The sequence below is a fragment of the Nicotiana tabacum genome, unplaced genomic scaffold (assembly GCF_000715075.1).
Source record: "Nicotiana tabacum cultivar K326 unplaced genomic scaffold, ASM71507v2 Un00001, whole genome shotgun sequence".
In the NCBI taxonomy this organism is placed as follows: Eukaryota; Viridiplantae; Streptophyta; class Magnoliopsida; order Solanales; family Solanaceae; genus Nicotiana; species Nicotiana tabacum.
In genome coordinates this window covers 5,132,892-5,159,882 of record NW_027438239.1, presented here as the reverse complement: position 1 = coordinate 5,159,882, position 26,991 = coordinate 5,132,892, and the positions used below count along the sequence as shown (strand labels likewise).

Here is a 26,991-nt window from a genome sequence, read left to right as displayed (position 1 = left end):
CACCCTTGATGAACCCATAAATTCTAGATTGTATCCCCTTGGCTGGCCGGTGGAGAAAAAAAAAAGAACCCTCGGGTTCACTCTACTATTTCAAGAAAGCTTTCATATATTTTTATGGCAGTAGTGCACCGAGTATTTATTACCTCTTATCAACATATGTATCCGGAAACATTTACTATTAGAAATTCGGCAAAAACCGACCAATTTTGGTTGGTTTTTCAAAAAAAAAAAAAAATTATTTTTTTTACGAAACCGACCAACTTTGGTCGGTTTTCTTTGGTGCAAAAATGTATTTTTATGTCCTGCGAAATTTATGTTTCAAGAAATCGACCAACTTTGGTCGGTTTTTCAATTAAAATAAATAAAAACTAATATTAAAAAAATCGACCAAAATTGGTCGGTTAATTCGGCCGGTCATTTAAAAAAACCGACCAACTTTGGTCCGTAATTTTACTTTTTAATAAAATCGACCAACTTTGGTCGGTTATTTTCGTGCGAAAATACAATTAAAGAGTATAAATCAAATAAAAGACAGTCTTAAAATAAAATTTATCAATGGTCTAGTGGTAGAATAGTATCCTGCCACAGTACAGACCCCGGTTCGATTCCCAGATGGTGAATTTTTTTATTACATAATTAAAATACCGACCAACTTTGGTCGGAAAAAACCGACCAATTTTGGTCGGTTTTTTTTGCAATATCTTTTTTTAAAATTTAATTGACCGACCAAAGTTGGTCGGTAATTTCCGACCAACTTTGGTCGGTATGCCTTTCCGACCACAAAAATACCGTCCACACGTAAATGGTCGCGTTTTGGTCGATTTTTGGCCATTACCGACCAACGTTGGTCGATTTTTTTGGTCGGTTTTTACCGGATTTCTAGTAGTGATTATTCATTAATGCTACTATGTGTGATTTTGGTTTTATTCCGTCCATAAAAAAATGAATATATGGTAAATTTGTTTTGCAGGCAATCTTTTATAATTGTTTCTGTAATTCAAAGATCTGAAGTTCAGAACAATATAGTTAGTGTTTGGATATAAATTTAGTTGAAACTTGAAAAATAAGAGTTTTTGAAAGTTGATCGAATTTGTGTGTTGGACATGTATTTTACTTGAAAAAATATTAAAATTTTGTGAGTGAAAGACAAATTTTCACCCAATAATAGGCCCAAACCAATTTTTGAAAATTTCAAAAACTTTCTCATAGTTCTTTCAAATACCACAAACAAATAATGTTTTCAAATTTGTTTTTGAAAAAAATAGCCAAATTCAATATCCAAACGGGAGATAATTTGACGATTCAGAATTGGGCTCAACAACTTGGTAATCTCACCGAGGTGCCGGATCTATAACCACAACGTCTTACCCATCGGATCAACCATGAAAGCTATTATCGCGTCGGATCTTAGCCATGATGCCTTAACACAATTTTTTATTAGTTCATTCCAAAAAGAATGACATGTTTTTATATTTAAAAATAATTTTATTTTAAACTTTCTATTTTATATATTTTATGAGAATTAACTGCCAGTATATTTGTCTCCAATCTCCATCTTGAGGATTCTGATGACCTGCTCCAAGCCTTTCTAAATGAAGCAACCACAATCATTTTTAGTCTAGGACCAGATGACTCGCACACAAAAGTTCTTTGCTCTAAAACTAAAGTTTAACTGAAAAGCCCTGTTGATTTAACTACGGTGTAAAAACAAAAACAAAACTCAAGTATAATTAATTTATTAGACCGCCGTTTGTCCACTGTGGATATAGTTAGCAAAATAGGGATGACATTCTAGTAGAAGTCTTACTCATAGGAATGAATTGACCAGTCCATCGCCCACTTACCAATATTCAAAGTGAAATTATTTTAGTTGAATTCAAAGTCTACTGCAATAATTGCTAATGTCTGTGTTATGCTTAACATTCACAATCTTTTGCTGCCTAAGAAGATCGACGCCTCCTCAAAGCCCTCTGCTGATGAGGATTAATTAGATTGGAGCGATTTGGAATCGGGCTATATGTTTCCTATCATTAGTCCATATAGAGTCAATTTTATGAATCTTTTAATAGTCAAAATTTAAGTTAGCTTAAAGTCTTAAGTCATTAAATAATTAAATGATAATTTTGTCCGATATATAATTTATTTTTAAAAGATAATCAATTTCGATAGGAATATTTCAATCCTATACCATGCATGAACGCGAGATACTTTATGCACCGAACTGTCATTTTTTCAATTCAAAGTCTACTTTAATAATTACAAATTCATCCAATATAAATTATTAGTCATCAAAGTTCTAGTTATTTCAAAGTCCAATAATCCAGGAAGAAAATGATAGTACTACTAATGAATATAACACGTCCCATTCATAATAGACGAATCTGCGACCTCTCTCTCTATATATAGCAACTTTTATTTGGGGGATCCAACCAAATAAAGAATCTTGTAAAACATAGAACTGAATATATCAATGGAGGCAGTATTCAACAACGTAGGGATACAGTCCATGGCCACCTTAATAGGGTTAAGAAGACCTTCAGCTACTCTTTTTTCCTCCTTGAGCCGTTTAGGACAGCCATCACTACTTGTATCAAAAGCCTGCCTCTCTAGTGGCACGATAGCTGAACCAAATCCCATTATTATTAGACGTTCAGGGAATTACAAACCTTCTATGTGGGATTTTGAATATATTCAGTCCATACACAATGATTACGTGGTATATATATTTTGTTTTTGTTATACACACATTCTTTCATAACTGTTCTTGTTAATTATTCAAAAATCTGCATATATTGTATAGTTAATTGTATCATTAAGATAAGTAACCTTTGCATAGGGAGAGAAACCTATGAAGCGGTTTGACGAACTGAAGAAGGAAATGAAGTTAATGATGATAGAGGTTGAGGGATTAAAAGAATCAGATAAGTTGGAGCTGATTGATAATTTACAAAGGCTTGGAGTTAGTTACCACTTCAAGTATGAAATCATGAAAATTTTGAGGAGCATACACCTAAATGCAGCCACCGGAGATTCATTATATGCCACATCTTTGAAATTTAGACTCTTCAGAGAACATGGTTTTCATATATCTCAAGGTACGTAGTAATACAATTTTTGACAATCTTTGATCTTCTTTCATTATGATAGTGGTTAGTTAACAGTATTTCTTAAAAGCAAATTTTGGTTAATGTGGAGGTTGCCACATACAGTTGTTTTACATGTTTGATTGTTAATGTAGGGACATACATATATACATACAAGCAATAGTTACTTTAAGAATGTAAAATAATTTTTCTGTACATAATTTAGGAGATACTATGTATGTTTGAAAGAATATCTAATGAAGTCAACCTTCTAGGATTTGACCATCATATATATTTTCTCGTGTTCTAGACATATTCAACGACTTCAAGGACGAAAATGACAATCTCAAGGAAAATAGTTGTAAGGACACAAAAGGTTTGTTACAATTATATGAAGCTTCGTTTCTCGCTACAGAAACTGAAATCACTTTGAAATATGCAACAAGATTCACAGCGGCACATCTAAAGAATTATCTAAGCAATCATTGTGATCATAAAGACAATCGAATGGTCGCATTAGCGCAACATGCCTTGGAACTGCCTAGGCATTGGATGATGCCAAGATTAGAGACACAGTGGTATATAAGCATTTACGAGATTATGTCAAATGCTAATCCTCTGTTGCTCGAGCTTGCTAAGTTGGACTTCAACATTGTTCAAGCAGTACACCAACAAGATTTGAGAATTCTATCAAGGTGAGATATATTTTAATTAAGTGGATTAAAGTTAAATAAGATGATTTGGTTTTATCCTATAATTTTTCTTCATGTAAAGGTGGTGGAAGAGCACATGTCTTGCAGAAAAGTTGTCATTTTCAAGGGATAGACTGGTGGAGAATTTATTTTGGGCAGTGAGGATAGAATTTGAGCCTCAACACAGCTACTTCCGAAGAATGTTGACAAAAGTCGATGCTTTTGTTGGAATAATAGATGATATTTATGATGTTTATGGCACTCTTGATGAGTTGGAAGTTTTCACTGATGCTATTGAAAGGTTAGTTACTTTTGGGAAAGGCAGCTATATATATCTCTAGTTAATCACCTTTCTCTTCTGTTTGTCACGTAAAATTAATTTGATATATGATAATATAAATTCAGATGGGAGATAAAAGCGATAGAGCAACTTCCACACTATATGAAAGTATGTTACCTTGCACTCTTCAATATTACCAATGAAATGGCATACGAGATTCTCAAAGAGCAAGGGATCGACGTCCTACCCTACCTTACAAAATCTGTATGATTCATTTTACTTAAGATTTTTCCTTCTTTTAGTACGTACCCTTAATTTCATCTAGCTATTGTTCTCTCTTCCCAAACCGCCTCTAATTCTCTCCTGAGGCATTTTCAATATTTAAATTTGATGTGTTTAACTTTTAAGCTTTTCATCATAAGAATCAATTGTATTTTTGAAATTACGGATTCAAAATTTAATATACATTGAAAACTTACCGAAATTTCACATATATAGCTATGCTCTAACCTATTAAACCCATGCGACATCTGTCTCAGCCTTTGCAATATCCCCACCCCACCCCCAAAACAACAACAAAAAAAGAAATACTACAAATTTTAAAAACAATCAATTTATTTGCACTACTAATTATTTGAGACATGTTATTAGTGGGCAGATTTGTGCAAATCTTTCATACGAGAAGCAAGATGGTATTACAGTGGATATGTGCCAACTCTGGAAGAATACATGGACAACGCATGGATCTCAATTGCAGTTCCCATGGTATTAGTTCATGCATTTTTCCTCGTCACAAATCCAGTTCCCAAAGAGGCATTGGAATCATTAAGCAAATATCCTGACTTAATTCGCTGCTCTGCTATAATTTTTCGTCTTGCTGATGATTTAGCGACATCATCGGTATGCTTTTAAACCTTTATTCTCTCATATAAAATTAATTTATACGACTCCTGATTTATAATTATAAACAATATCTGTGTCTCATTTATTTATTTATTTATTCTTATAATTAATTCAGGATGAATTGAAGAGGGGTGATGTTCCTAAGTCAATTCAGTGTTACATGAACGAAAAGGGTACTTCCGAAGAAGAGGCGAGAGAACACATACGTTTCTGTATTAAGGAGACATGGGAACGGATGAACACAACTCAAAGGGAAAACTCGTTATTTTCTGATACATTCATCGAAATTACAAAGAATATCGCAAGAACAGCACATTGCATGTATTTGCATGGAGATGGGCATGGAATTCAAAATGGCGAAGTTAAAAATAGTATCTCCAAAATACTTTTTGAGCCTATCACTCCATTATATTAAGAGGTCCCAAGTACTTCGGCGCCTAAACAGTCTTCTCATTACTATTAAGTGTGTATGAAAATTATTATGTACTGCATCTATTATCAAAAAATAAGACTCTAAACCTATGCTTGTGCAAAAATAAAATAAAAAACAGCATCTCAACGTAAGGCACCTCTGTTGCCCAATTATTTTTATGACTGATGTATTTTTTCTTGTGCGTCCAACTGCGATATAACTCCTATAACGTTAAAAATTGGATTTGTTCATGGATTAATTTTGCTTTGCAAAACTCTATCAGGCCAATTCTCATGTGCCCGAACTCCACTCTTTATTCATTAGCTCATTAATAGATTAACTTCTTTTGAAGTGCATGAAGATGAAGTTATTCCCTTTTATCTCAATAGAAAAGAGTCCGTCATTGTTAAAAATATATTCACTTTCTTCTTCAACACAACTTACGGGTAAATTGGTAAATTAATGAACTTGGACGTGCCTATCAGACCAAGTCCATCGACGGTTAACTAAAATATCAATAGCTTGAGCATAGGCGGATCCATCATTTATGCACCACTACCTGACCAACGTTGATTTGGTCCTATAAAGTCACACCTTTTTTTTTTACCTTACTACCTCTTTAAAAGATACAAAGTGGTTTTCAAGTTCAAAAGGGTTTTCAAACCGAAAGTGATAAAACATTGTGTTGATTTTTTCATAGTCGCCACTTGACATTTGGTTTCGGTGAGCCAAGTCACCGTTTTAAGAAAATAATTTTTCCTCTTAAAACACATTTAGATTCCAAAACTAGTTTGCACCATAGATTCTAAGTAAGGTGTTCATTTGACTCCGGGAGAAAGTGTTAGGTATTCCCCAAGTTCCGTAACTAGTACGGTTACGTATGTGATCAAGTTAGCTTTAAAGAGTACTCTAATTAAGGTAAACACACAAAAGAAAATAAATACAAAGAGGTTTAAGGTTGTCCTCGCCTAATAAAAGAAAAAAAAAAGGAAAGAAAAATCCTAAACTAACCTACACTATGCTTCCTCCACGACGCTCACCACGTCCTCCAAATACATGTACTACGGCGCATTCTCTAGATAAAATAATAATTAAGGGACAACCTCTCACCTCGAATATAATAAAGGAAAGACCTAAAATTTGCTTATCCAAATGTGGTCGGCCTAATCAAGTAAAGTAAAATAATTAATATGATAAATTCAATTTTTCATCCTAATGTACAAACCCCCGTATTCAAAGCAGCGAGAATTCCAATAGATTTACTTAATTATGTTAAATTAATTCTTTGTCATCAAAATAGTAACTGTGAAGCCTTAAACAATCATCTCTTAATGCTGCAGTGAAACATGGAATCAAAACCTCATTTTAACCATCAAAAACCCATCGAAAACGTATTTAAACTAAACAACATACAAACAATAACCATCAACAAAAAGCAAATAATACTAAGACATTAAAAAACAGAGCAATGATATATTAATTCATACGATCAACAAATACAACAATGTGTTTACCCAAAAAACGGATAACAATTGAATTTATATACATTTTTAAGGATACGTGATATAACTTGACACAAATTGAGAATATATATATATATATATATATATATATATATATATATATATATATATATATATATATATATATATATATGTATTAATATTGAAATTGACTGTGAAAGAAATAAATGCAAACCAAACGAATCGAATAGCCTTGGCCCTTGAGTTCGATCACCCTCAAACCAAGTGAAGTTTCAAATGATATAAGAACATAGTAACAAGATATTGAAAGTTAAAAGGAGGTAGTATATTAACTACAAAAAAAACAGCGTTTAGCGACGGATGTATTCCGTCGCTAAACATGTTCTTTCTGTCGCTAAAACAGTTTAGCGACGCATTAGCGACGGATTTAGGTTGGTCTCTAAAATGCTCGTAGCTAAGATCACAATGACGGAAAATACCAAATCGTCGCAAATATAGCGATAGATTAGCGACGCAATATACTCGTAGCAAAGTTTAGCGACCGAAAAAACTGTCGCTATTTTGGTTGGTTTCGTCGCTATGTTGACTAATTTTGTCGCCACAATTCATAACAAAATTCGTCGTTTGTTCTTATTAGCAACGAAAGAATTCGTCGCTAGTTTTTCCTGCTTTTAGCGATAAAAATCTTTTGTCGCCAATCCGTCACAAGATTTAATTTAATGCGTTAATTTTAGCTACGAAAAATAACTGTCGCTAATTCTTTTTAATTTTTTTTTTATTATTTTAAATGTACCCTGTTCAAGCATATTACATAAACGCGATTAAATACACTTAATTAAAAGTGACTGACATTAATATAAATTACATTCAACAAGGTCCAAAATCTATAGCATAATGCATATAACTGTATCGTTAAGTACAAAACATCCACAAGTACCAACAATAAAGTCTAAACAAAATAGGCTAACTATGCGAGGCTAGAGAGTCACGGTCATCATCAGAACCCAATGCATGAACCTCATCAATGTTAGCAGTAGTAGAAGAGGTAGGAAGTGCCACATTTGATGGGTGATTGGTAAGATCAATATTTGGCTGATGTGAGGGTAAATAAACTAATTCACATACCCGCTCAACAATTACAGGAACTATATAATCTGTCAGTACAGGAATTAATCATGTCACTAACTCATCCAGATTCCCTATCAGTGTTGATTGAGCATTTTGAAGGTGTTGCTGAGGATGTTGCATCAAATCCAAAAGAGTCACGAAGATTCGGCTCGTAGTAGTATTTTGCTTGAGATCCAAGACCATATACTCTTCTTTTCTTTTCTCCTCCCGCAGCTTCGTAATATGCTTTACACTAATCAATATCAGATTGACACTGTGTTTGTTGCCGTAATATTTTCTGATATTTTTCCTATAGAAGAGTTAATAATTAGTGAAATTGAAACATTAAAGAATATTGAGTATTTAATTTACAAAATAAAAAAAGATATGAAAGTAAAGTCAATAAAATTATTTTAAAAGTTGACTTACATGTACGATTCGGGATTTCTCACAAACAAATAATTTTTCATCATTACCATGTGTATGGACATGCAAATATATCTCACTTGGTGTTGGATCTCGATAATTTTTAACAGCCTTTACAAAATATATTCAATTCAAAAGATTGGAAAAAAGACATTTGTATAAAAATGAAATTGAAAAATAACATAGAGAAAAGGAAGCAACTTAAGTAGAACAGAAAAACTAAAAACTAAACACGTTCCCACCTTCAAAATCTTGTTAGTTTAAGGAGATAACCAAATGAATCTTGATTATTGAATTCACTGGAACTTTTCTCACTTTTCTCCACTACGCTTAATATATAAATCTTGGATTGGGACGGCAAAATTAATAAATTTATCAAGTGCGCTTAGGGATGTTTCTTTCCAGCACACAACAGAGCACCTGGAAAGAATATTTTAATTTGTTTCTTGAACTTCCATGTAAATTAAAGACTTTCCAAACCTCATTAGTCATATAGCTAGTTTTAGATTGCAAAGAAGTCTCCAAACTGGTTTTGTGATGACTCAAAAAGTCATCTTATGTTTAAAACTAAATTCTGCGCTCTTAAACCTTAAAAATCTCATTATTACCCTCCTCAATTTGCGTGCGCAGTCCGGGTGTATTTCCGAAAAGCTTTTATGTTGAAAATTGATGAAAATAAGAATTTTTGCCTTAAAAGTTAATTTTAGTTGATTTCGGTCAATATTTTTGGTAAACGGGTTCGGATCCGTATTTTGACGATCCCGGTGAGTCCGTATTGAATTATGGAACCTGTGCATATGCCCGGAATCGAATTCGGGGGTCCCTAGCTCGAGTTATGAATTTTGATGAAAATTAAAAGTCTAAAAATTATTTATTTTTAAGAATTGAGTAATGTTTTGCATTGTTAGTACCGGGTCCGTATTTTGGTTCCGGAGCCCGGTACATGTTCATTATAATATTTAAGACTTGTTTGTGAAATTTGGTGAGAAACAGAGTTGATTTGACGTGATTCACACGTCTAGTTGAGAAGTTAGAAATTTTAAAGTGTTCTTGAGAATTTCATTTGATTTGGTGCTAAATCCGTAGTTCTAGGTGTTATTTTGATGATTTGATCACGCGAGCAAGTTCGTATGATATTTTTAGACTTGTGTGCATGTTTGGTTTGGAGCCCCGAGGGCTCGGGTGAGTTTTGGATAGGCCACGGGATGTTTTGGACTTTGAAAAATCTGGTTTTCTGCAGATTCTGGTGTTTTGGCATGTCCTTCTTCGCGTTCGCGAAGGTCCTCTCGGGAATGCGAAGAATAAACTAGTGAGGCAGAAAATCTCTTCTTCGCGAACGCGAGGTGATGGGGGATTTACCCTTCGCGAATGCGACCGGCTCATCGGGAACGCGAAGCACTTGGGGACCTGAGGGAGGATTGGTCGTTCCTTCATCGCGAACGCGAGCAATATCTCGCAAATGCGAAGGCCGGGGGGGAGGGGGAGGGGGGGGGGAGGGGGTATCCTACGCGAACGTGAACAAGGTCTCACGAACGCGAAGGCTTGGCAGCCTATACCCTTCGCGAACGCGACAGTGTTCTCGTGAACGCGATGAACACTGTCGCCCAGCACTTAACAGAATCCAAACACGGGATTTAGCCAAAAAATTTATTTTCTCATAAACCAAACGGTGAGAGGCAATTTTCAAGAGTCACTTTGTTCCTCAAAGTGCTGGTAAGTGATTCTAAACCATTTTTTTTCAATTACCTATTACATTTCATGAATATTCAACCTAAAATCTAGAGTTTTCATGGTAGAATTAGGGGTTTGGGTAGAAACTAGGGATTTTCAATTTGAGATCGGATTCCAAAACCAATTACATATTCTGGATCGGGGGCGAATGGATAAATAAATTTTGGTCCGAACCTCGGGTTTTTGACCAAGCGGGCCCGGGGTCGATTTTTTGACTTTTTGGAGGAAAATTTAGAAAATTTAATTTATGCAATATAATTGATTCCCTTAGCAATATTTGATATTATTGAGTCAGTTTTGAATAGATATGAGTGGTTTGGAGGCGAATTCTAGAGGAAAAGCTGTGATTGAGAATTAAGTGGCCTTCGGAGCGAGGTAAGTATTGTGTCTAACCTTTCTTGAGGGAATTAGGAACCTTAGACTATTTGCTATGTGAAATTCATATGAGAGGCGTATATGTGAGGTGACGAGTACTTATGCGCTGCCAATTTATCCATTTTCCATGTTTCTTTTGCTTTTCTTATATTGTCTCTTTCCTATGCCTAATTGCTACGTGTTTATACTAGTGTTGTTAAATGGATTGTTCTTATCATATTTATGGATTTTCTGGTGATAATTGAGAATTTATTTCAAAGTTGAGATTGATATTGTGGAACCAAATGTTGAAGTAAGGCTTGTACATATTATTCTATCTCCCTGTTGTTATTTATGCATTACATTATGGTAAGGGAGAGTGTAAAAGCACGAAGAGTGATGCCGTGCATTTTTTCTTTACTGTATTCGTGTTCCTGTTGATTCATAATATGTTGGTTGTTCCAGTTATCTTTCTGTTGTAGTTCTTTATCTTGTATTTCCCCCAGCATGTTTCCCCCTCCCGATATCTTCTGTCTAATTCTTCATTACTGTTATTTGTATATACATTGTTAAACTGTACATGTTGATTTGTAGGTGCATTGCCTTAGCCTCGTCACTACTTCGTCGAGGTTAGGCTCGACACTTACCAGTACATGGGATCGGTTGTATTGATACTGTACTCTGCACTTTCTGTGCAGATTTTGGTATTGGCTCGGGTTGATCGAGATTTTGCTATCGGACCGCTATCCGGAGACTCAAGGTAGATCTGTCGGCGTTCACAGACCTTGAAGTCGCCGTCTATCTTTTCTGTTCTACTGTTTCTTTCATTCAGACAATTGTATTTCTTTCAGAATATTACTTGCAGTAAATTCTAGAATGCTCGTGAATTGTGACTCTAGATCCGGGTGGTAGTAATTGATATAGTCTTTATATTATTCCGCACTTACTATATTTTATCTTAGCTAATTATTGTTATTTACTAAATGGAAATAAGGATTTGGGTTAATGATTCTCTAACGTTGGCTTGCCTAGCAAGTGAAATGTTAGGCGCCATCATGGTCCCGACGGTGGGAAATTTCGGGTCGTGACAAGTTGGTATCAGAGCACTAGGTTGCCTAGATCTCACGATTCACGAGCAAGCTTAGTAGAGTCTAGAGGATTGGTACTGAGACGTCTGTGCTTATCTTCTAGAGGCTATGAAGTTAAGGAACAAATTTCACTTCTATTCTCCTCTGTCCTGCGATGTTGTTTTCTCAATACTGATTGAACTCTTATACTCTTGTTCTCTCACAGATGGCGAGAACACATACCGCTTACTCAGTTGAGCAGCAGCCAGAGCCTCCAGTGGCAGCTCCTATGCGGGGTAGAGGTCGAGGCCGTGCCAGAGGCTGAGGTAGGGGCAGGGCTCAGTCAAGAGCCCGAGCAGCAGCCCCAGCAATGGAGCCTCAAATAGAGCTCGACGAGGAGGTTCCGGTCTAGACTGTTCCTACCGGACCAACTCAGGTTCCGGAGGGGTTCATTGCGACCCTAGTACTTCAGGACGCTTTGGTCCTTTTGGTGGGCCTTATGGAGATTGTGGCCCAGACGAGCACATTTCCCATGGCGCCAGGAGTCTCTTAGGCTGGAGGAGGAGCCCGGACTCCTACTACTCCCGCTCAGGAGCAGATAGCTCCCCAGTATCAAGCTTCAGCAGCTTAGCCAGTCAGAGTAGTTCAGCCGGTTATTCCGGCACAGGTCGGAGATGGGCCAGCTATGTCTTTTGAGGCTTTGTAGAGGTTGGACAGGTTTACCAAGCTCTTCCCAGTTCACTTCAGTGGTGCTCCTTCAGAGGATCCCCAAGAGAATCTTGACAGCTGTCATGAAGTTCTACGGAACATGGATATAGTGGAGACCAATGGGGTCGATTTTGCTGCATTTCAGATGACTGGTTCCGCCAAGAAATGGTGGAGAGATTATTTGTTGACCAGACCAGTTGGGTCGCCTGCTCTTACTTGGGACCTATTCTCTCAGCTCTTCATAGAGAAGTTTCTGCCTATCACATTGAGAGAGGAGTGTCGCCATTAGTTTGAGCGTCTCCAGCAGGGCAGTATGACTGTTACTCAGTATGAGACCCATTCTATGGATTTGGCCCGTCATGCTATTCTTCTGCTTCCCACTGAGAGAGAGAGAGAGGGTGAGGAGGTTTATTGATGGACTTGCTCAGCCAATCAGATTGCAGATGGCTAAGGAGACTAGGAGTGAGAATCCTTTGCAAGCGGTTGCTAATGTCGCCAGACGAGTCAAGATGGTTCTTACTCAGGGAGGTCAGGGGTCTGACAAGAGACCTCGTTATTCTGGTGAGTTCAGCGGTGCCCCATCTAGAGGCAGGGGTACTTTTGGTAGAGGCCATCCTCCCAGGCCGTTCCATTCAGCACTCTAGGCATCCCATGGTGCCTCAGGTGGTCATGGTCCTCATATGCCTTATTCCGACCAGCTAGCTTACAGTGCACCACCAGCTCCTATTAGTGCACCTCCACTCCAGAGTTATCAGGGTGGTTATTCAAGTCGATAGGGTCAGTTTCAGGGCCAGCAGTCATGGCAGCCAAGGTTATGTTATACTTGTGGTGATCCGAGGCACATTGCTAGATTTTGCCCTCGGGCAACAAGCGGCTCACAAAATTAGAGTTCTCGTGCCATGGTTCCGTCACCAGTTTCTGCACCACCTGCTCAGCCAGCCAGAGGCAGGGGTCAGGCAGCCAGAAGTAGGGGCCAGACTATTAGATGTGGAGGTCAGGCAGTTAGAGGTGGAGACCAGCCAGTTAGAGGTCATCCCAGGGACGTAGTTCAGGGTGGTGGGGTCCAGCCCCGGTGTTATGCTTTCCCAGCCAGGCCTGAGGTTGAGTCGTCTGACACTGTTATCACAGGTACTATTTCAGTTTGTAGTAGAGATGCTTCAGTTATATTTGATCCGGGGTCTACTTACTCCTGTGTGTCATCCTATTTTGCTTCATATTTGGTTATGCCCCGTGATTCCTTGAGTGCTCCTATGTATGTGTGCACGCCAGTGGGGGATGCTATTGTTGTAGATCGTATTTATCGTTCGTGTGTGGTCACCATTGGGAGTCTTGAGACACGTGTAGATCTTCTACTCCTCGATATGGTTGATTTTGATGTCATACTGGGTATGGATTAGCTGTCACCTTATCATGCTATATTAGATTGTCATGCTAAGATGGTGACCTTAGCCTTGCATAGGTTGCCTCGATTAGAGTGGAAAGGGACTCTTGGCCATTCTACCAGCAGGGTTATCTCTTATGTGAAGGCTCGGCATATGGTTGAGAAGGGGTGTCTAGCTTATTTGGCTTATGTCCGCGATCCTAGCGCGGAGGTTCCTTCCATGGATTCAGTACCAGTTGTTCGTGAGTTTCCAGAGGTGTTCCCTGCAGACATGCCGGGGATGCCACCCGACAGGGACATTGATTTCTGCATTGATTTAGCTCCGGGCACTCAGCCCATTTCCATTCCTCCATACCGCATGGCCCCGCTAGAGTTGAAAGAATTGAATGAACAGTTACAAGATTTACTTGATAAGGGCTTCATTAGACCTAGTGTCTCGACCTGGGGTGCACCTGTGTTATTTATGAAGAAGAAAGATGGATCGATGCGGATGTGTATAGACTATCGGCAGTTGAACAAAGTCACCATCAAGAACAAGTACCCATTTCCTAGGATTGATGATTTAGTTGATCAGCTTCAGGGTGCCCATGTGTTTTCGAAGATTGATTTGAGATCTAGCTACCATCAGTTGAGGATTAGGGCATCTGATGTCCCTAAGACAGCTTTTCGGACTCGGTATAGGCATTATGAGTTTCTAGTTATGTCATTTGGGCTGACAAATGCCCCAGCAGCATTCATGGATTTGATGAACCGGGTGTTCAAGCCCTACTTGGATTCATTTGTGATTGTGTTTATTGATGATATCTTGGTCTACTCCCACAGCCGAGAGGAGCATGAGCAGCACCTTCAGATCATTTTTCAGACTCTGAGCGACAGCCAGTTATATGCTAAATTTTCAAAATGCGAGTTTTGATTGAGTTCAGTTGCTTTCTTGGGTCACGCTGTATCAGCAGAGGTATTCAGGTGGGTCCTAGGAAGATTGAGGTAGTACATAACTGGCCTAGACCCACATCAGCTACAGAGATCCGTAGTTTCCTGGGTTTGGCGGGCTACTACCATCGATTTGTGGAGGGGTTTTCATCTATAACAGCCCCGTTGATCAGGTTAACCCAGAAAGGTGCCCCGTTCAGGTGGTCAGATGAGTGTGAGGCGAGCTTCTAGAAGCGTAAGACAGCTTTGACTACAGGGTCGGTATTGGTGTTACCCACAGGTTCAGGATCTTATACAGTATATTGTGACACATCTCATATTGGTCTGGGTGCGGTATTGATGCAGGGTGTCAAGGTTATTGCATATGCTTCACGACAACTGAAGGTTCACGAGAAGAATTAACATGTTCATGATCTAGAGCTGGCAGCCATTGTTCACGCGCTGGAGATTTGGAGGTACTATCTTTACGGCATGCCATGTGAGGTATTCACGGATCATCGGATCTTGCAGTATTTGTTCAAGCTAAAGGAACTCAATTTGAGGTAGAGAAGGTGGTTAGAGCTATTGAAAGATTATGATATCACCATATTGTATCATACCTGGAAGGCCAATGTGGTGGCCGATGCTTTGAGTAGAAAGTCAGCTAGTATGGTTAGCCTTGCTTATATTCTACTTGGTGAGAGACCACTTGCATTGGATGTTCAGGCCCTGGCCAACCAGTTCGTGAGGTTGGATGTTTCTGAGCCTAGCTGTGTTCTTGCTTGTACAATTGCTCGGTCTTCCTTGTTTGAGCGCATCAGAGATCGGCAGGATGACGACCCTCATATACTTGTCCTTAGATACACAGTGCGACACGGTGGTGCCAAGCAGGTTACTGTTGGAGATGACGGAGTTTTGAGGATGCAGGGTCCTATTTTTGTGCCTAATATGGATGGACTTCGTGAGTTGATTCTTGAGGAGGCCCACAGTTCCCGGTATTCTATTCATCCGGGCGTCACCAAGATGTATCAGGACTTGCGGCAATATTATTGGTAGAGGATGATGAAGAAAGACATAGTTGCATATGTAGCTTGGTGCCTAAATTTCCAGCAGGTAAAGTATGAGCATTAGAGACCTAGTGGTTTACTTTAGAGGTTAGAGATTCCTGAGTGGAAGTGGGAGCGTATCACTATGGATTTTGTTGTTGAACTCCCACGGACTCAGAGGAAATTCGATGCAGTTTGGGTCATTGTGGACAGGCTGACCAAGTCAGCGTACTTCATTCCTGTGGCAGTTACCTATTCTTCGAAGCGGTTGGCAGAGATTTACATTCGTGAGATCGTCCGTCTTCACGGTATGCCCGTGTCTATAATTTCTGATCGAGCTACGCAGTTCACCTCGCACTTCTGGAGGTCAGTACAGCGTGAGTTGGGTTCGCGGGTTGAGTTAAGCACAACATTCTATCCTTAGACGGACGAGCAATCTAAGTGTACTATTCAGATCTTGGAGGATATGCTCCGCGCTTTGTGTTATAGACTTTGGAGGATCGTGGGATCAGTTCTTGCCCCTTACAGAGTACTCCTACAACAACAGCTACCAGTCGAGCATTCAGATGGGTCCTTATGAGGCATTATATGGTAGGCGATGCCAGTCGCTAGTGGGTTGGTTCGAGTTGGGAGAGGCTCGGTTATTAGGCATAGACTTAGTATAAGATGCCTTGGATAAGGTCAAGATTATTCAGGATCGACTTCGCATAGCTCAGTCCAGGCAGAAGAGTTATGCCGACCGCAGAGTTCATTATGTTGCATTCATAGTCGGAGAGAGAGTGTTGCTTCGGGTATCACCTATGAAGGGTGTAATGAGGTTCGGAAAGAAGGGCAAGTTGAGCCCTAGGTATATCGGACCTTTTGAGATTCAAGAGATAGTGGGAGAGGCGGCTTACAGGTTTGCGTTGCCACCTAGTTTAGCAGCTGTTCATCCGGTATTCCATGTGTCCATGCTTCGAAAGTATCACGGCGATCCGTCCCATGTGTTATATTTCAGCTCTGTCCAGTTGGACAAGTATTTGACTTACGAGGAGGAGCCGGTGGCTATTCTAGCCTGGCAAGTTCGCCAGTTGAGATCAAAGAGTAACCCTTCAGTTTGAGTGCAGTGGAGAGGTCAGCCTGTTGAGGCACCTACTTGGGAGTCCGAGTCCTATATGCGGAGTAGATATCCCCACCTTTTCACCAGCTCAAGTACTTTTCTATGTCCGTTCGAGGACGAACGATTGCTTTAGAGATGGAGAATGTGATGACCCAAAAGGTCATCTTATGTTTAGAACTCGATTCTCCGCTTTTAATCCTTAAAAATCTTATTATTACCCTCCTCGATTTGCATGCGCAGTCCGAGCATATTTCCGAAAAACCTTTATGTTGAAAATTGATGAAAATAAGAATTTTTGCCTTAAATGTTGATTTTAGTTGACTTCGGTCAACATTTTTGGTAAACGAACCCGAATCCGTATTTTGACACTCCCGGTGGGTCTATATTGAATAATGGGACTTGGGCGTATGCCCAGAATCATATTCGGAGGTCCTTAGCTCAAATTATGAATTTTGATGAAAATTAAAAGTCTAAAAATTATTTATTTTTAAGAATTGAGTGATGTTTGGCATTGTTAGTACCGGGTCCGTATTTTGGTTTCGGATCCCGGTACAGGTTCATTATGATATTTAAGACTTGTCTGTGAAATTTGGTGAGAAACGGAGTTGATTTGACGTGATTCAGACGTCTAGTTGAGAAGTTACAAATTTTAAAGTGTTCCTGAGAGCTTCATTTGATTTGGTACTAAATTCGTAGTTCTAGGTGTTATTTTGGCCATTTGATCACACGAGGAAGTTCGTATGATATTCTTAGACTTGTGTGCATGTTTGGTTTGGAGCCCCGAGGGCTCGGGTGAGTTTCGGATAGGCCACAAGATGTTTTGGACTTTGGAAAATCTGGTTTTCTACAGATTGTGGTGTTCTGGCATGTCCTTCTTTGCGTTCGCGAAGGTCCTCTCGCGAATGCGAATAGTAAATTAGTGAGGCTGAAAATCTATTCTTCGCGAATGCGAGGTGATGTGGGATTTACCCTTCGCGTACGCGAAGCACTTGGGGACCTGGGGGAGGATTGGTCGTTCCTTCATCGCGAACGCGAGCAATGTCTCGCGAACGCGAAGGCTGGGGGGGGGGGAGGGGTAGCCTACGCGAACAAGGTCTCGTGGACATGAAGGCTTGGCAGCCTATACCCTTCGCGAACGCGACAGTGTTCTCGCGAACACGATGAACACTGTCGCCTAGCACTTAACAGAATCCAAATACGGGATTTAGCCAAATATTCATTTTCTCAAAAACCAAATGATAAGAGGCGATTTGCAAGTCATTTTCTTCCCCAAAGTGTTGGTAAGTGATTCTAAACCATTTTATTTCAATTACCCATTACATTTCATAAAATTTCAACCTAAAATTTAGAGTTTTCATGGTAGAATTAAGGGTTTGGGTAGAAACTAGGGATTAGGGATTTAGACTTCAATTTGAGGTCAGATTCCAAAACCAATTACATATTCGGGCTCGGGGGTGAATGGATAAATAGATTTTGGTCCGAACCTCAAATTTTTGACCAAGCGGGCCCGGGGTGAATGTTTCGACTTTTTGGAGGAAAATTTGGGAAGTTTTATTTATGCAATATAATTGATTCCTTTAGCAATATTTGATATTATTGATTCATTTTTGAATAGATACGAGTGGTTTGGAGGCGAATTCTAGATGAAAAGTTGTGATTGAGAATTTAGTGGCCTTCGGAGCGAGGTAAGTGTTGTGTCTAACCCTGACTTGAGGGAATTAGGAACCTTAGACTATTTGCCATATGAAATTCATGTGAGCGGCGTATATGTGAGGTGACGAGTACTTATGCGCCGCCAATTTACCCATTTTCCATGATTCTTCCGTTTTTCTTATATTGTCTCTTTCCTATGCCTAATTGCTACATGTTTATACTAGTGTTGTTAAATTGATCGTTCTTATCATGTTTACGGATTTTCTGGTGTTAATTGAGAATTTATTTCAATGTTGAGATTGATATTATGGAATCAAATATTGAAGTAAGGCTTGTACTTATTATTCTATCTCCCTATTGTTATTTATGCATTACATTATGGTAAGAGAGAGTGTTAATGCACGAAGGGTGATGCCGTGCCATATTGTGAGTTTTAATGCATGAAGGGTGATGCCATGACATATTTTGAGTGTTAATGCACGAAGGGTGATGTCGTTCCATATTGTGAGTGTTAATGCACGAAGGGTGATGCCGTGCCATATTATGAGAGTTAATGCACGAAGGGTGATGCCGTGCCATTTCTATTGATTTATGGTGGGATTGAGAGTAAAAGCACGAAGGGTGATGCCGTGCATATTTTCTTTACTGTATTCGTGTTCATGTTGATTCATAATATGTTGGTTGTTCCAGTTATCATTCTGCTGTAGTTCTTTATCTCGTATTTCCCCCCAGCATATTTCCCCCTCCCGATATCTCCTGCCTAATTCTTCATTACTGTTATTTGTATATACATTGTTAAACTGTATATGTTGATTTGTAGGTGTCTTGCCTTAGCCTCATCACTACTTCATCAAGGTTAGGCTCGACACTTATCAGTACATGGGGTCGGTTATACTGATACTGCACTCTGCACTTTCTGTGCAGATTTTGGTATCGGCTTGGGTTGATCAAGATTTTGCTATCGGACCGCTATCCGGAGACTCAAGGTAGATCTGTCGGCATTCATAGACCTTGAAGTCCCCGTTTATCTTTTCTGTTCTACTGTTTCTTTCATTTAGACAGTTGTATTTCTTTCAGACTATTACTTGTAGTAAATTCTAGAATGCTCGTGAATTGTGACTCCAGATCCGGGTCGTAGTAATTGATACGGTCTTTATATTATTCCGCATTTACTATATTTCATCTTATCTAATTATTGTTATTTACTGAATGGAAATAAGGATTTGGGTTAATGATTCTCTAACATTGGCTTGCCTAGTAAGTGAAATGTTAGGCGCCATCACGGTCCCGACGGTGGGAAATTCTGAGTCGTGACAGTTTTGAAGCTCCCAATCTCAACTCCCACCTCCGAAATCAACTCCAATGTGGGCAAGGTATTTAGAGCAAGACAACGTAAAAGGCATAAGAACGTTTTTCTTAAAAGACATAAGAACTTTTTTCTTTCAACTTTCTAATCAACATTCTAACTTGTCAAACACGGTACTATGGACTCCAGCAACTACTCGTGTCGCTGCACTTTATGCTGCTATTGATGCTTATGTCATGAATTCTCAGGTGAGCCTTCACTACTCTATCTAACTTAATTACAGCTCAGTTTCAGGAAATGTAGAATGACTAAGTTTTTGTTAGATATTAATATTAAACAGTTTATGTAACAGTGAAAAGGTGACAAAGTAAGAAATATTAATATTAAACAGTTTATCCAACTGCTAAATTCAATTTCGGCACACATTGACAAAAAAGATTTTTTGAAAACAGAACAAGAGACAATCTGGAACTCACAACTTACCGAACTTAAATAAGATTTTCATATTCGAATTAGTGCAAACTTAAATGAGATTTTCAGATATTTTATATACACTTACAGGTCTCTTGCGATGCTCCCCAACACTAATAGACCCACCCGTGTGAGTCCAGTGGTAACTCCGCTCCCACCACCACAACGATGTTTTGTATTTATTTATGACTTTTCAACACAATTAGGATCTTTCCAAAGTCTCATCCAACTTTGCCACACATCATTTGGAATAGATTTCCGTTGCACCTCATTTTCTTTTAGTTTGCTAATGAAATCACTGTATCTTTTTGCTATCCTATGCCCCCATTGGTTCCACATAGCAGTATCAATTGAAGAATCTTAGTAGAATACCTTCTAAAATAATTTTGTAAAGTAATAACATTAATAAGTTATATATAAAAGTTAATATACTCTCTAAATTCAATTGTGATGGATTATACCTTGAATTCTCCAAAATAAAATCTTTTTGTCTCATCCGAGATGCTTTTCCAGTTGATTCCATAAGGATCATGTTCATGTGTGATGACCCAAAAGGTCATCTTATGTTTTAGAACTCGAATTTGCGCTCTTAAACCTTAAAAATCTTATTTTTACCCTCTTCAATTTGCGTGCACAGTCCGGGCAGGTTTTCGGAAAGCTTTTATGTTGAAAACTAATAAAAATAAGAAATTTTGGTTTGAAAGTTAATTTTAGTTGACTTCGGTCAACATTTTTGGTAAACAGGCCCGGATCTATGATTTGACGGTCCCGGTGGGTCAGTATCGAATTATGGGACCTGGGCATATGCCCAGAATCGAATTTGGAGGTCCCTAGCTTGAGTTATGAATTTTTGATAAAAATTAAAAGTTTGGAAATTATTTATTTTTAAGAATTGATTGATATTTGACATTATTAGTATCGGATCCGTATTTTGGTTTCGGAGCCCGGTACAGGTTCATTATGATATTTTAGACATGTCTGTAAAATTTGGTGAGAAATGGATTTAATTTGACGTGAATCGGACGTCCAGTTGAGAAATTAGAAGTTTTAAAGTGTTTTTGACAATTTTGTTTGATTTGGTGCTAAATTTAGAGTTCTAGGTGTTATTTTGGCGATTTGATCGCGTGAGCAAGTTCGTATGACATTTTTGGACTTGTGTGCATGTTTGGTTTGGAGCCCCGAGGGCTCGGGTGAGTTTCGGATAGGCCACGCGATGTTTTGGACTTGAGAAAAATCTGGTTTTCTGCAGATTCTGGTGTCTGTCATATCCTTCTTCGCGTTCGTGAAGGTCCTCTCGCGAACGCGAAGAGTAATCTGATGAGGCTGAGACTTCTTCTTCACGAACGCAAAGTCTTGGTCACGAATGCGAAGTGATGGGGAATTTACCCTTCGCGAACGCAACCCGCTTAACGCGAACGCGAAGCATGTGGGGACCTGGGGGGGGGGGGGGTGCCAGGGGGGAGTAACCATCGCGAACACGAGCTGGGTCTCGCGAACGCGAAGGATTGGCAGTTTGAACCCTTCGCGAACGTGACAGTGGCCTCGCGAACGCGATGCACACTGTCGCCCAACACTTAACAGAACCCAAAACGGGATTTTTGCCAAAACAAAACTCATTTTCTCAAACACCAAACGGTGAGGGGCGATTTTTCAAGAGTCACTCCTTCCCCAAATTGTTGGTAAATGATTCTAAATCATTTTCTTTCAATTACCCATTTCATTTCTTGAATTTTCAACCTAAAATCTAGAGTTTTCATGGTAGAATTAGGAGTTAGGGCAGAAAGTAGGGAATTTGGGGATTTAGACCTTAATTTGAGGTCGGATTCCCAAACTAATTACATATTCGGGCTCGGGGGTGAATGGGTAAATGAATTTTGGTCCGAACCTCAGGTTTTTGACCAAGCAAGCCCGGGGTCAATTTTTTGACTTTTTGGAGGAAAATTTGAAAAATTTAATTTATGCAATATAATTGATTCCTTTAGCAATATTTGATATTATTGAGTCAGTTTTGGATAGATACGAGTGGTTTGGAGGTGAATTCCAAAGAAAAAGCTGTGATTGAGAATTAAGTGGCCTTCGGAGCGAGGTAAGTGTTGTGTCTAGCCCTGACTTGAGGGAATTAGGAACCTTAGATTATTTGCTAAGTGAAATTCATGTGAGCGGCATATATGTGAGGTGACGAGTACCTATGCGCCGCCAATTTACCTGTTTGTTTTTCCATGTTTCTCTATTTTTCTGATATTGTCTCATTCCTATGCCAAATTACTACGTGTTATACTAGTGTTGTTCAAATTATCGTTCTTATCATGTTTACGGAATTTTCTGGTGATAATTGAGTTTTTATTTCAAGTTGAGATTGATATTATGGAACCAAATGTTGAAATAAGGTTTGTACTTGTTATTCTATCTCCCTGTTGTTATTATGCATTACATTATGGTAAGGGAGAGTGTTAATGCACGAAGGTTGATGCCGTGCCATATTGTGAGTATTAATGCACGAAGGGTGTTGCCGTGCCATATTGTGAGTTTTAATGCACGAAGGGTGATGCCGTGCCATGATATGAGAGTAAAAGCACGAAGGGTGATGCCGTGCCGTTTCTATTAATTTTATGGTGAGATTGAGAGTAAAAGCACGAAGGGTGATGCCATGCATTTTTCTTTACTGTATTCACTATTCCTGTTGATTCATGGTATATGGACTACTCCGGTGATTATTTTGTTGTAGTTCTTTATCTTGTATTCCCCCCAGTATGTTTCCCCTCCCGACATTTCCTGTTTAGTTCTTTATTCTTATTATTTGAGTATACACTGTTAAATTGTAAAGGTTTATTGTAGGTGCCTTGCCTTAGCCTCGTCACTACTTCGTCGAGGTTAGGCTCGACACTTACCAGTACATGGGGTCGGTTGTACTGATGCTGCACTCTGCACTTTTTTTCATATTTTGATACCGGCTCAGGTTGATCGAGATTTGCTATTGGTACGCTGTCCGGAGACTCAAGGTAGGTCTGTCGGCGTTCACAGACCTTGAAGTCATCGTCTATATTTTTATGTCCTACTATTTTCTTTCATTCAGATAGTTGTATTTCTTTCAGACTATTACTTGTAGTAAATTCTAGAATGCTCGTGAATTGTGACTCCAGATCTGGGTGATAGTAATTAATACAGTTTTATGATATTTCGCACTTATTATATTTTATTTTAGTTAATTATTATTATTTACTGAATGGAAATAAGGAATTGTTTTAATGATTTTCTAACGTTGGCTTGCCTGGCAAGTGAAATGTTAGGCGCCATCACGGTCCCGTCGGTGGGAAATTTCGGGTCGTGACTGTTGGTATCAGAGCACTAGGTTGCCTAGGTCTCATGATTCACGAGCAAGCTTAGTAGAGTTTGGAGGATCGGTACGGAGACGTCTGTGCTTATCTTCCAGAGGCTATGAAGTTTAGGAACAAGTTTCACTTCTATTCTTCTCTATCGTGCGATTTTTCTTTCTCTATACTGATTGAACTCTTCTACTCTTATTCTCTCGCAAATGGAGAGAACACGTACCGCTTCCTCAGCTGAGCAGCAGCCAGAGCCTCCAGTGACAGCTCCTACGCGGGGCAGAGGTCGAGGCCGAGGCCGTGCCAGAGGCCGAGGCAGGGGTAGGGGCAGGGGCAGGGCTCCGCCTAGGGCCCGAGCAGCAGCCCCAGCAGTGGAGCCTCAGATAGAGATTGACGAGGAGGTTCCAGCCCAGACTGTTCCTGTCAAACCAGCTCAGTTTTCGGAGGGGTTCATTGCTACCCCGGTACTTCAGGACGCTTTGGTCCGTTTGGTGGGCCTTTTGGAGAGTGTGGCCCAGACTGGCGCATTTCCCATGGCACCAGCAGTCTTTCAGGCTGGAGGAGGAGCCCAGAATCCTTCCACTCCTGCTCTAGAGCAGATAGCTCCCCAGTATCATGCTCCAGTAGCTTAGCCAATCGGATTAGTTCAGCCGGTTATTACGGCACATGTCGGAGATGGGCTAGCTACGTCTTCTGAGGCTTTATGGAGATTGGACAGGTTTACCAAGCTCTTTCCTGTTCACTTCAGTGGTACTACTTCAGAGGACCCCCAGGAGTATCTTGATAGCTGTCACGAGGTTCTACGGAACTTGGGTATAGTGGAGACCAATAGGGTCGATTTTTCTGTATTTCAGATGACTGGTTCCGCCAAGAAATGGTGGAGAGATTACTTGTTGACCAGACCAGCTGGGTCGCCTGCTCTTACTTGGGACCTGTTCTCTCAGCTCTTCATAGAGAAGTTTCTGCCTATCACATTGAGAGAGGAGCGTTGCCGTCAGTTTGAGCGTCTCCAGCAGGGCAGTATGACTGTTACTCAGTATGAGACCCGTTTTGTAGATTTGGCCCGTCATGCCATTCTTCTGCTTCCCACCGAGAAAGAGGGTGAGGAGGTTTATTGATGGACTTGCTCAGCCAATCAGAATGCAGATGGCTAAGGAGACTGGGAGTGAGATTCCTTTTCAAGCGGCTGCTAATGTCGCCAGACGAGTCGAGATGGTTCTTACTCAGGGAGGTCAGGGGTCTGACAAGAGGTCTCGTAATTCCGGTGAGTTCAGCGGTGCCCCATCTAGAGGCAGGGGTACTTTTGGTAGAGGCCATCCTCCCAGGCTGTTCCATTCAGCACTCTAGGCATCCCATGGTGCCTCAGGTGGTCATGGTCCTCATATGCCTTATTTCGACCAGCTAGCTTACAGTGCACCACCAGCTCCTCTTAGTGCACCTCCACTCCAGAGTTATCAGGGTGGTTATTCAGGTCGACAGGGTCAGTTTCAGGGTCAACAGTCACAGCAGCCAAGGTTATGTTATACTTGTGGTGATCCGAGGCACATTGCCAGAATTTTCCCTAGGGCAACAGGCAGGTCACAATATCAGAGTTCTCGTGCCATGGTTCCGACACTAGTTGCTGCACTACCTGCTTAGCCAGCCAGAGGCAGGGGTGATGCAGCCAGAGGTAGGGGCCATACAGTTAGAGGTGGAGACTAGCCAGCTAGAGGCCGTTCTAGGGACGTAGTTGAAGGTGGTGGGGCCCAGCCCTGGTGTTATGCTTTCCCAGCCAGGCCTGAGGCTGAGTCATCTGACGCTGTTATCACAGGTACTATTTCAATTTGCAGTAGAGATGCTTCAGTTCTATTTGATCCGAGATCTACTTACTCCTATGTGTCATCCTATTTTGCTCCCTATTTGGTTGTGCCCCGTGATTCTTTCAGTGCTCATGTGTATGTGTCCATACCAGTGGGAGATGCGATTGTTGTAGATCGTGTTTATCGTTTGTGGGTGGTCACCATTGGGAGTCTTGAGACTCGTGAGATCTTCTACTTCTCGACATGGTTTATTTTGATGTCATACTGGGTATGGATTGGCTGTCACCTTATCATGCTATATTAGATTATCACCCCGAGATAGTGACCTTAGCCTTGTAAGGGTTGCCTCGATTAGAGTGGAGAGGGAATCTTGTCCATTCAGCCAGCAGGGTTATCTCTTATGTGAAGGCTCGGCATATGGTTGAGAAGGGGCGTCTAGCTTATTTGGCTTATGTCCGCGATTCTAGTGCGGAGGTTACTTTCATAGATTCGGTGCCAGTTGTTCGTGAGTTTCCAGAGGTGTTTCCTGCAGACCTGTCGGGGATGCCACCTGACAGAGATATTGATTTCTGTATTGATTTGGCTCTGGGCACTTAGCCTATTTCCACTCCGCCATATCGCATGGCCCCGCCAGAGTTGAAAGAATTGAAGGAGCAGTTGCAAGATTTGCTTAATAAGGGCTTCATTAGACCTAGTGTCTCGCCCTGGGATGCACCTGTGTTGTTTGTGAAGAAGAAAGATGGATTGATGAGGATTTGTTTAGATTATCGGCAGTTGAACAAAGTCACCACTAAGAACAAATATCCATTACCGAGGATTGATGATTTATTTGATCAGCTTCAGGGTGCCAAGGTGTTTTCAAAGATTGATTTGAGATCTGGCTACTATCAGTTGAGGATTAGGGCATCCAATGTTCCTAAGACAGCATTTCGGACTCGGTATGGGCATTATGAATTTCTAGTGATGTCATTTGGGCTGACAAATGCCCCAGCAACATTCATGGATTTGATGAACCGGATGTTCAAACCCTATTTGGATTCCTTTGTGGTTGTGTTTATTGATGGTATCTTGATCTACTCCCACAGTCGAGAGGAGCATGAGCAGCACCTTCGGATCGTTCTTCAGACTCTGAAAGATAGCCAGTTATATGCTAAGTTCTCTAAATGCAAGTTTTGGTTGAGTTCAGTTGCTTTCTTGGGTCACGTTGTATCAATAGAGGGTATTCAGTTGGATCCCAAGAAGATTGAGGCAGTCCAGAATTGGCCTAGACCCACATCAGCTACAGAGATCCGTAGTTTCCTAGGTTTGGCAGGCTATTACCATCAATTTGTGGAGGGGTTTTCATCCATAATAGCCCCGTGGTCAGAGGAGTGTGAAGCGAGCTTTCAGAAGCTCAAGATAGCTTTGACTACGACATCGGTATTGGTGTTACCCACAGGTTCAGGATCCTATACAGTATATTGTGATGCATCTCGTATTGGTCTGGGTGCGGTATTGATGCAGGGTGGCAAGGTTATTGCATATTCTTCACTGCAGTTGAAGATTCACGAGAAGAATTACCCTGTTCATGATCTAGAGCTGGCAGCCATTGTTCACGCGCTGAAGATTTGGAGGCACTATCTTTACAGCGTGCCATGTGAGGTATTCACTAATCATCGGAGCTTGCAATATTTGTTCAAACAGAAGGAACTCAATTTGAGGCAAAGGAGGTGGCTGAAGCTATTGAAAGACTATGATATCATCATATTATATCATCC

At 40.1% G+C, this 26,991-nt stretch overlaps 1 protein-coding gene across 1 annotated transcript; it reads left to right on the top strand.

Moving 5' to 3' along the window:
• The first annotated feature begins 2,453 nt into the window (after nucleotides 1–2,453).
• On the top strand, nucleotides 2,454–5,513 carry LOC142178820 ((R)-linalool synthase TPS5, chloroplastic-like). The gene is made up of 7 exons (XM_075248558.1): nucleotides 2,454–2,716; nucleotides 2,837–3,095; nucleotides 3,394–3,778; nucleotides 3,858–4,076; nucleotides 4,181–4,319; nucleotides 4,707–4,955; nucleotides 5,074–5,513. The coding sequence occupies exons 1-7, from the start codon at nucleotides 2,471–2,473 to the stop codon at nucleotides 5,371–5,373; spliced, it is 1,797 nt and encodes a 598-aa protein (XP_075104659.1). The 5' UTR covers nucleotides 2,454–2,470; the 3' UTR covers nucleotides 5,374–5,513.
• Nucleotides 5,514–26,991: the final 21,478 nt, after the last annotated feature.

Bases quoted from the DNA above. Each gene is read 5' to 3' on its own strand.
- LOC142178820 (XM_075248558.1), top strand. From the start codon at position 2,471: ATGGAGGCAGTATTCAACAACGTAGGGATACAGTCCATGGCCACCTTA. The intron at 3,096-3,393 runs GTACGTAGTAAT...CTCGTGTTCTAG, and splicing joins TGGTTTTCATATATCTCAAG to ACATATTCAACGACTTCAAG. The intron at 4,077-4,180 runs GTTAGTTACTTT...ATATAAATTCAG, and splicing joins TTCACTGATGCTATTGAAAG to ATGGGAGATAAAAGCGATAG.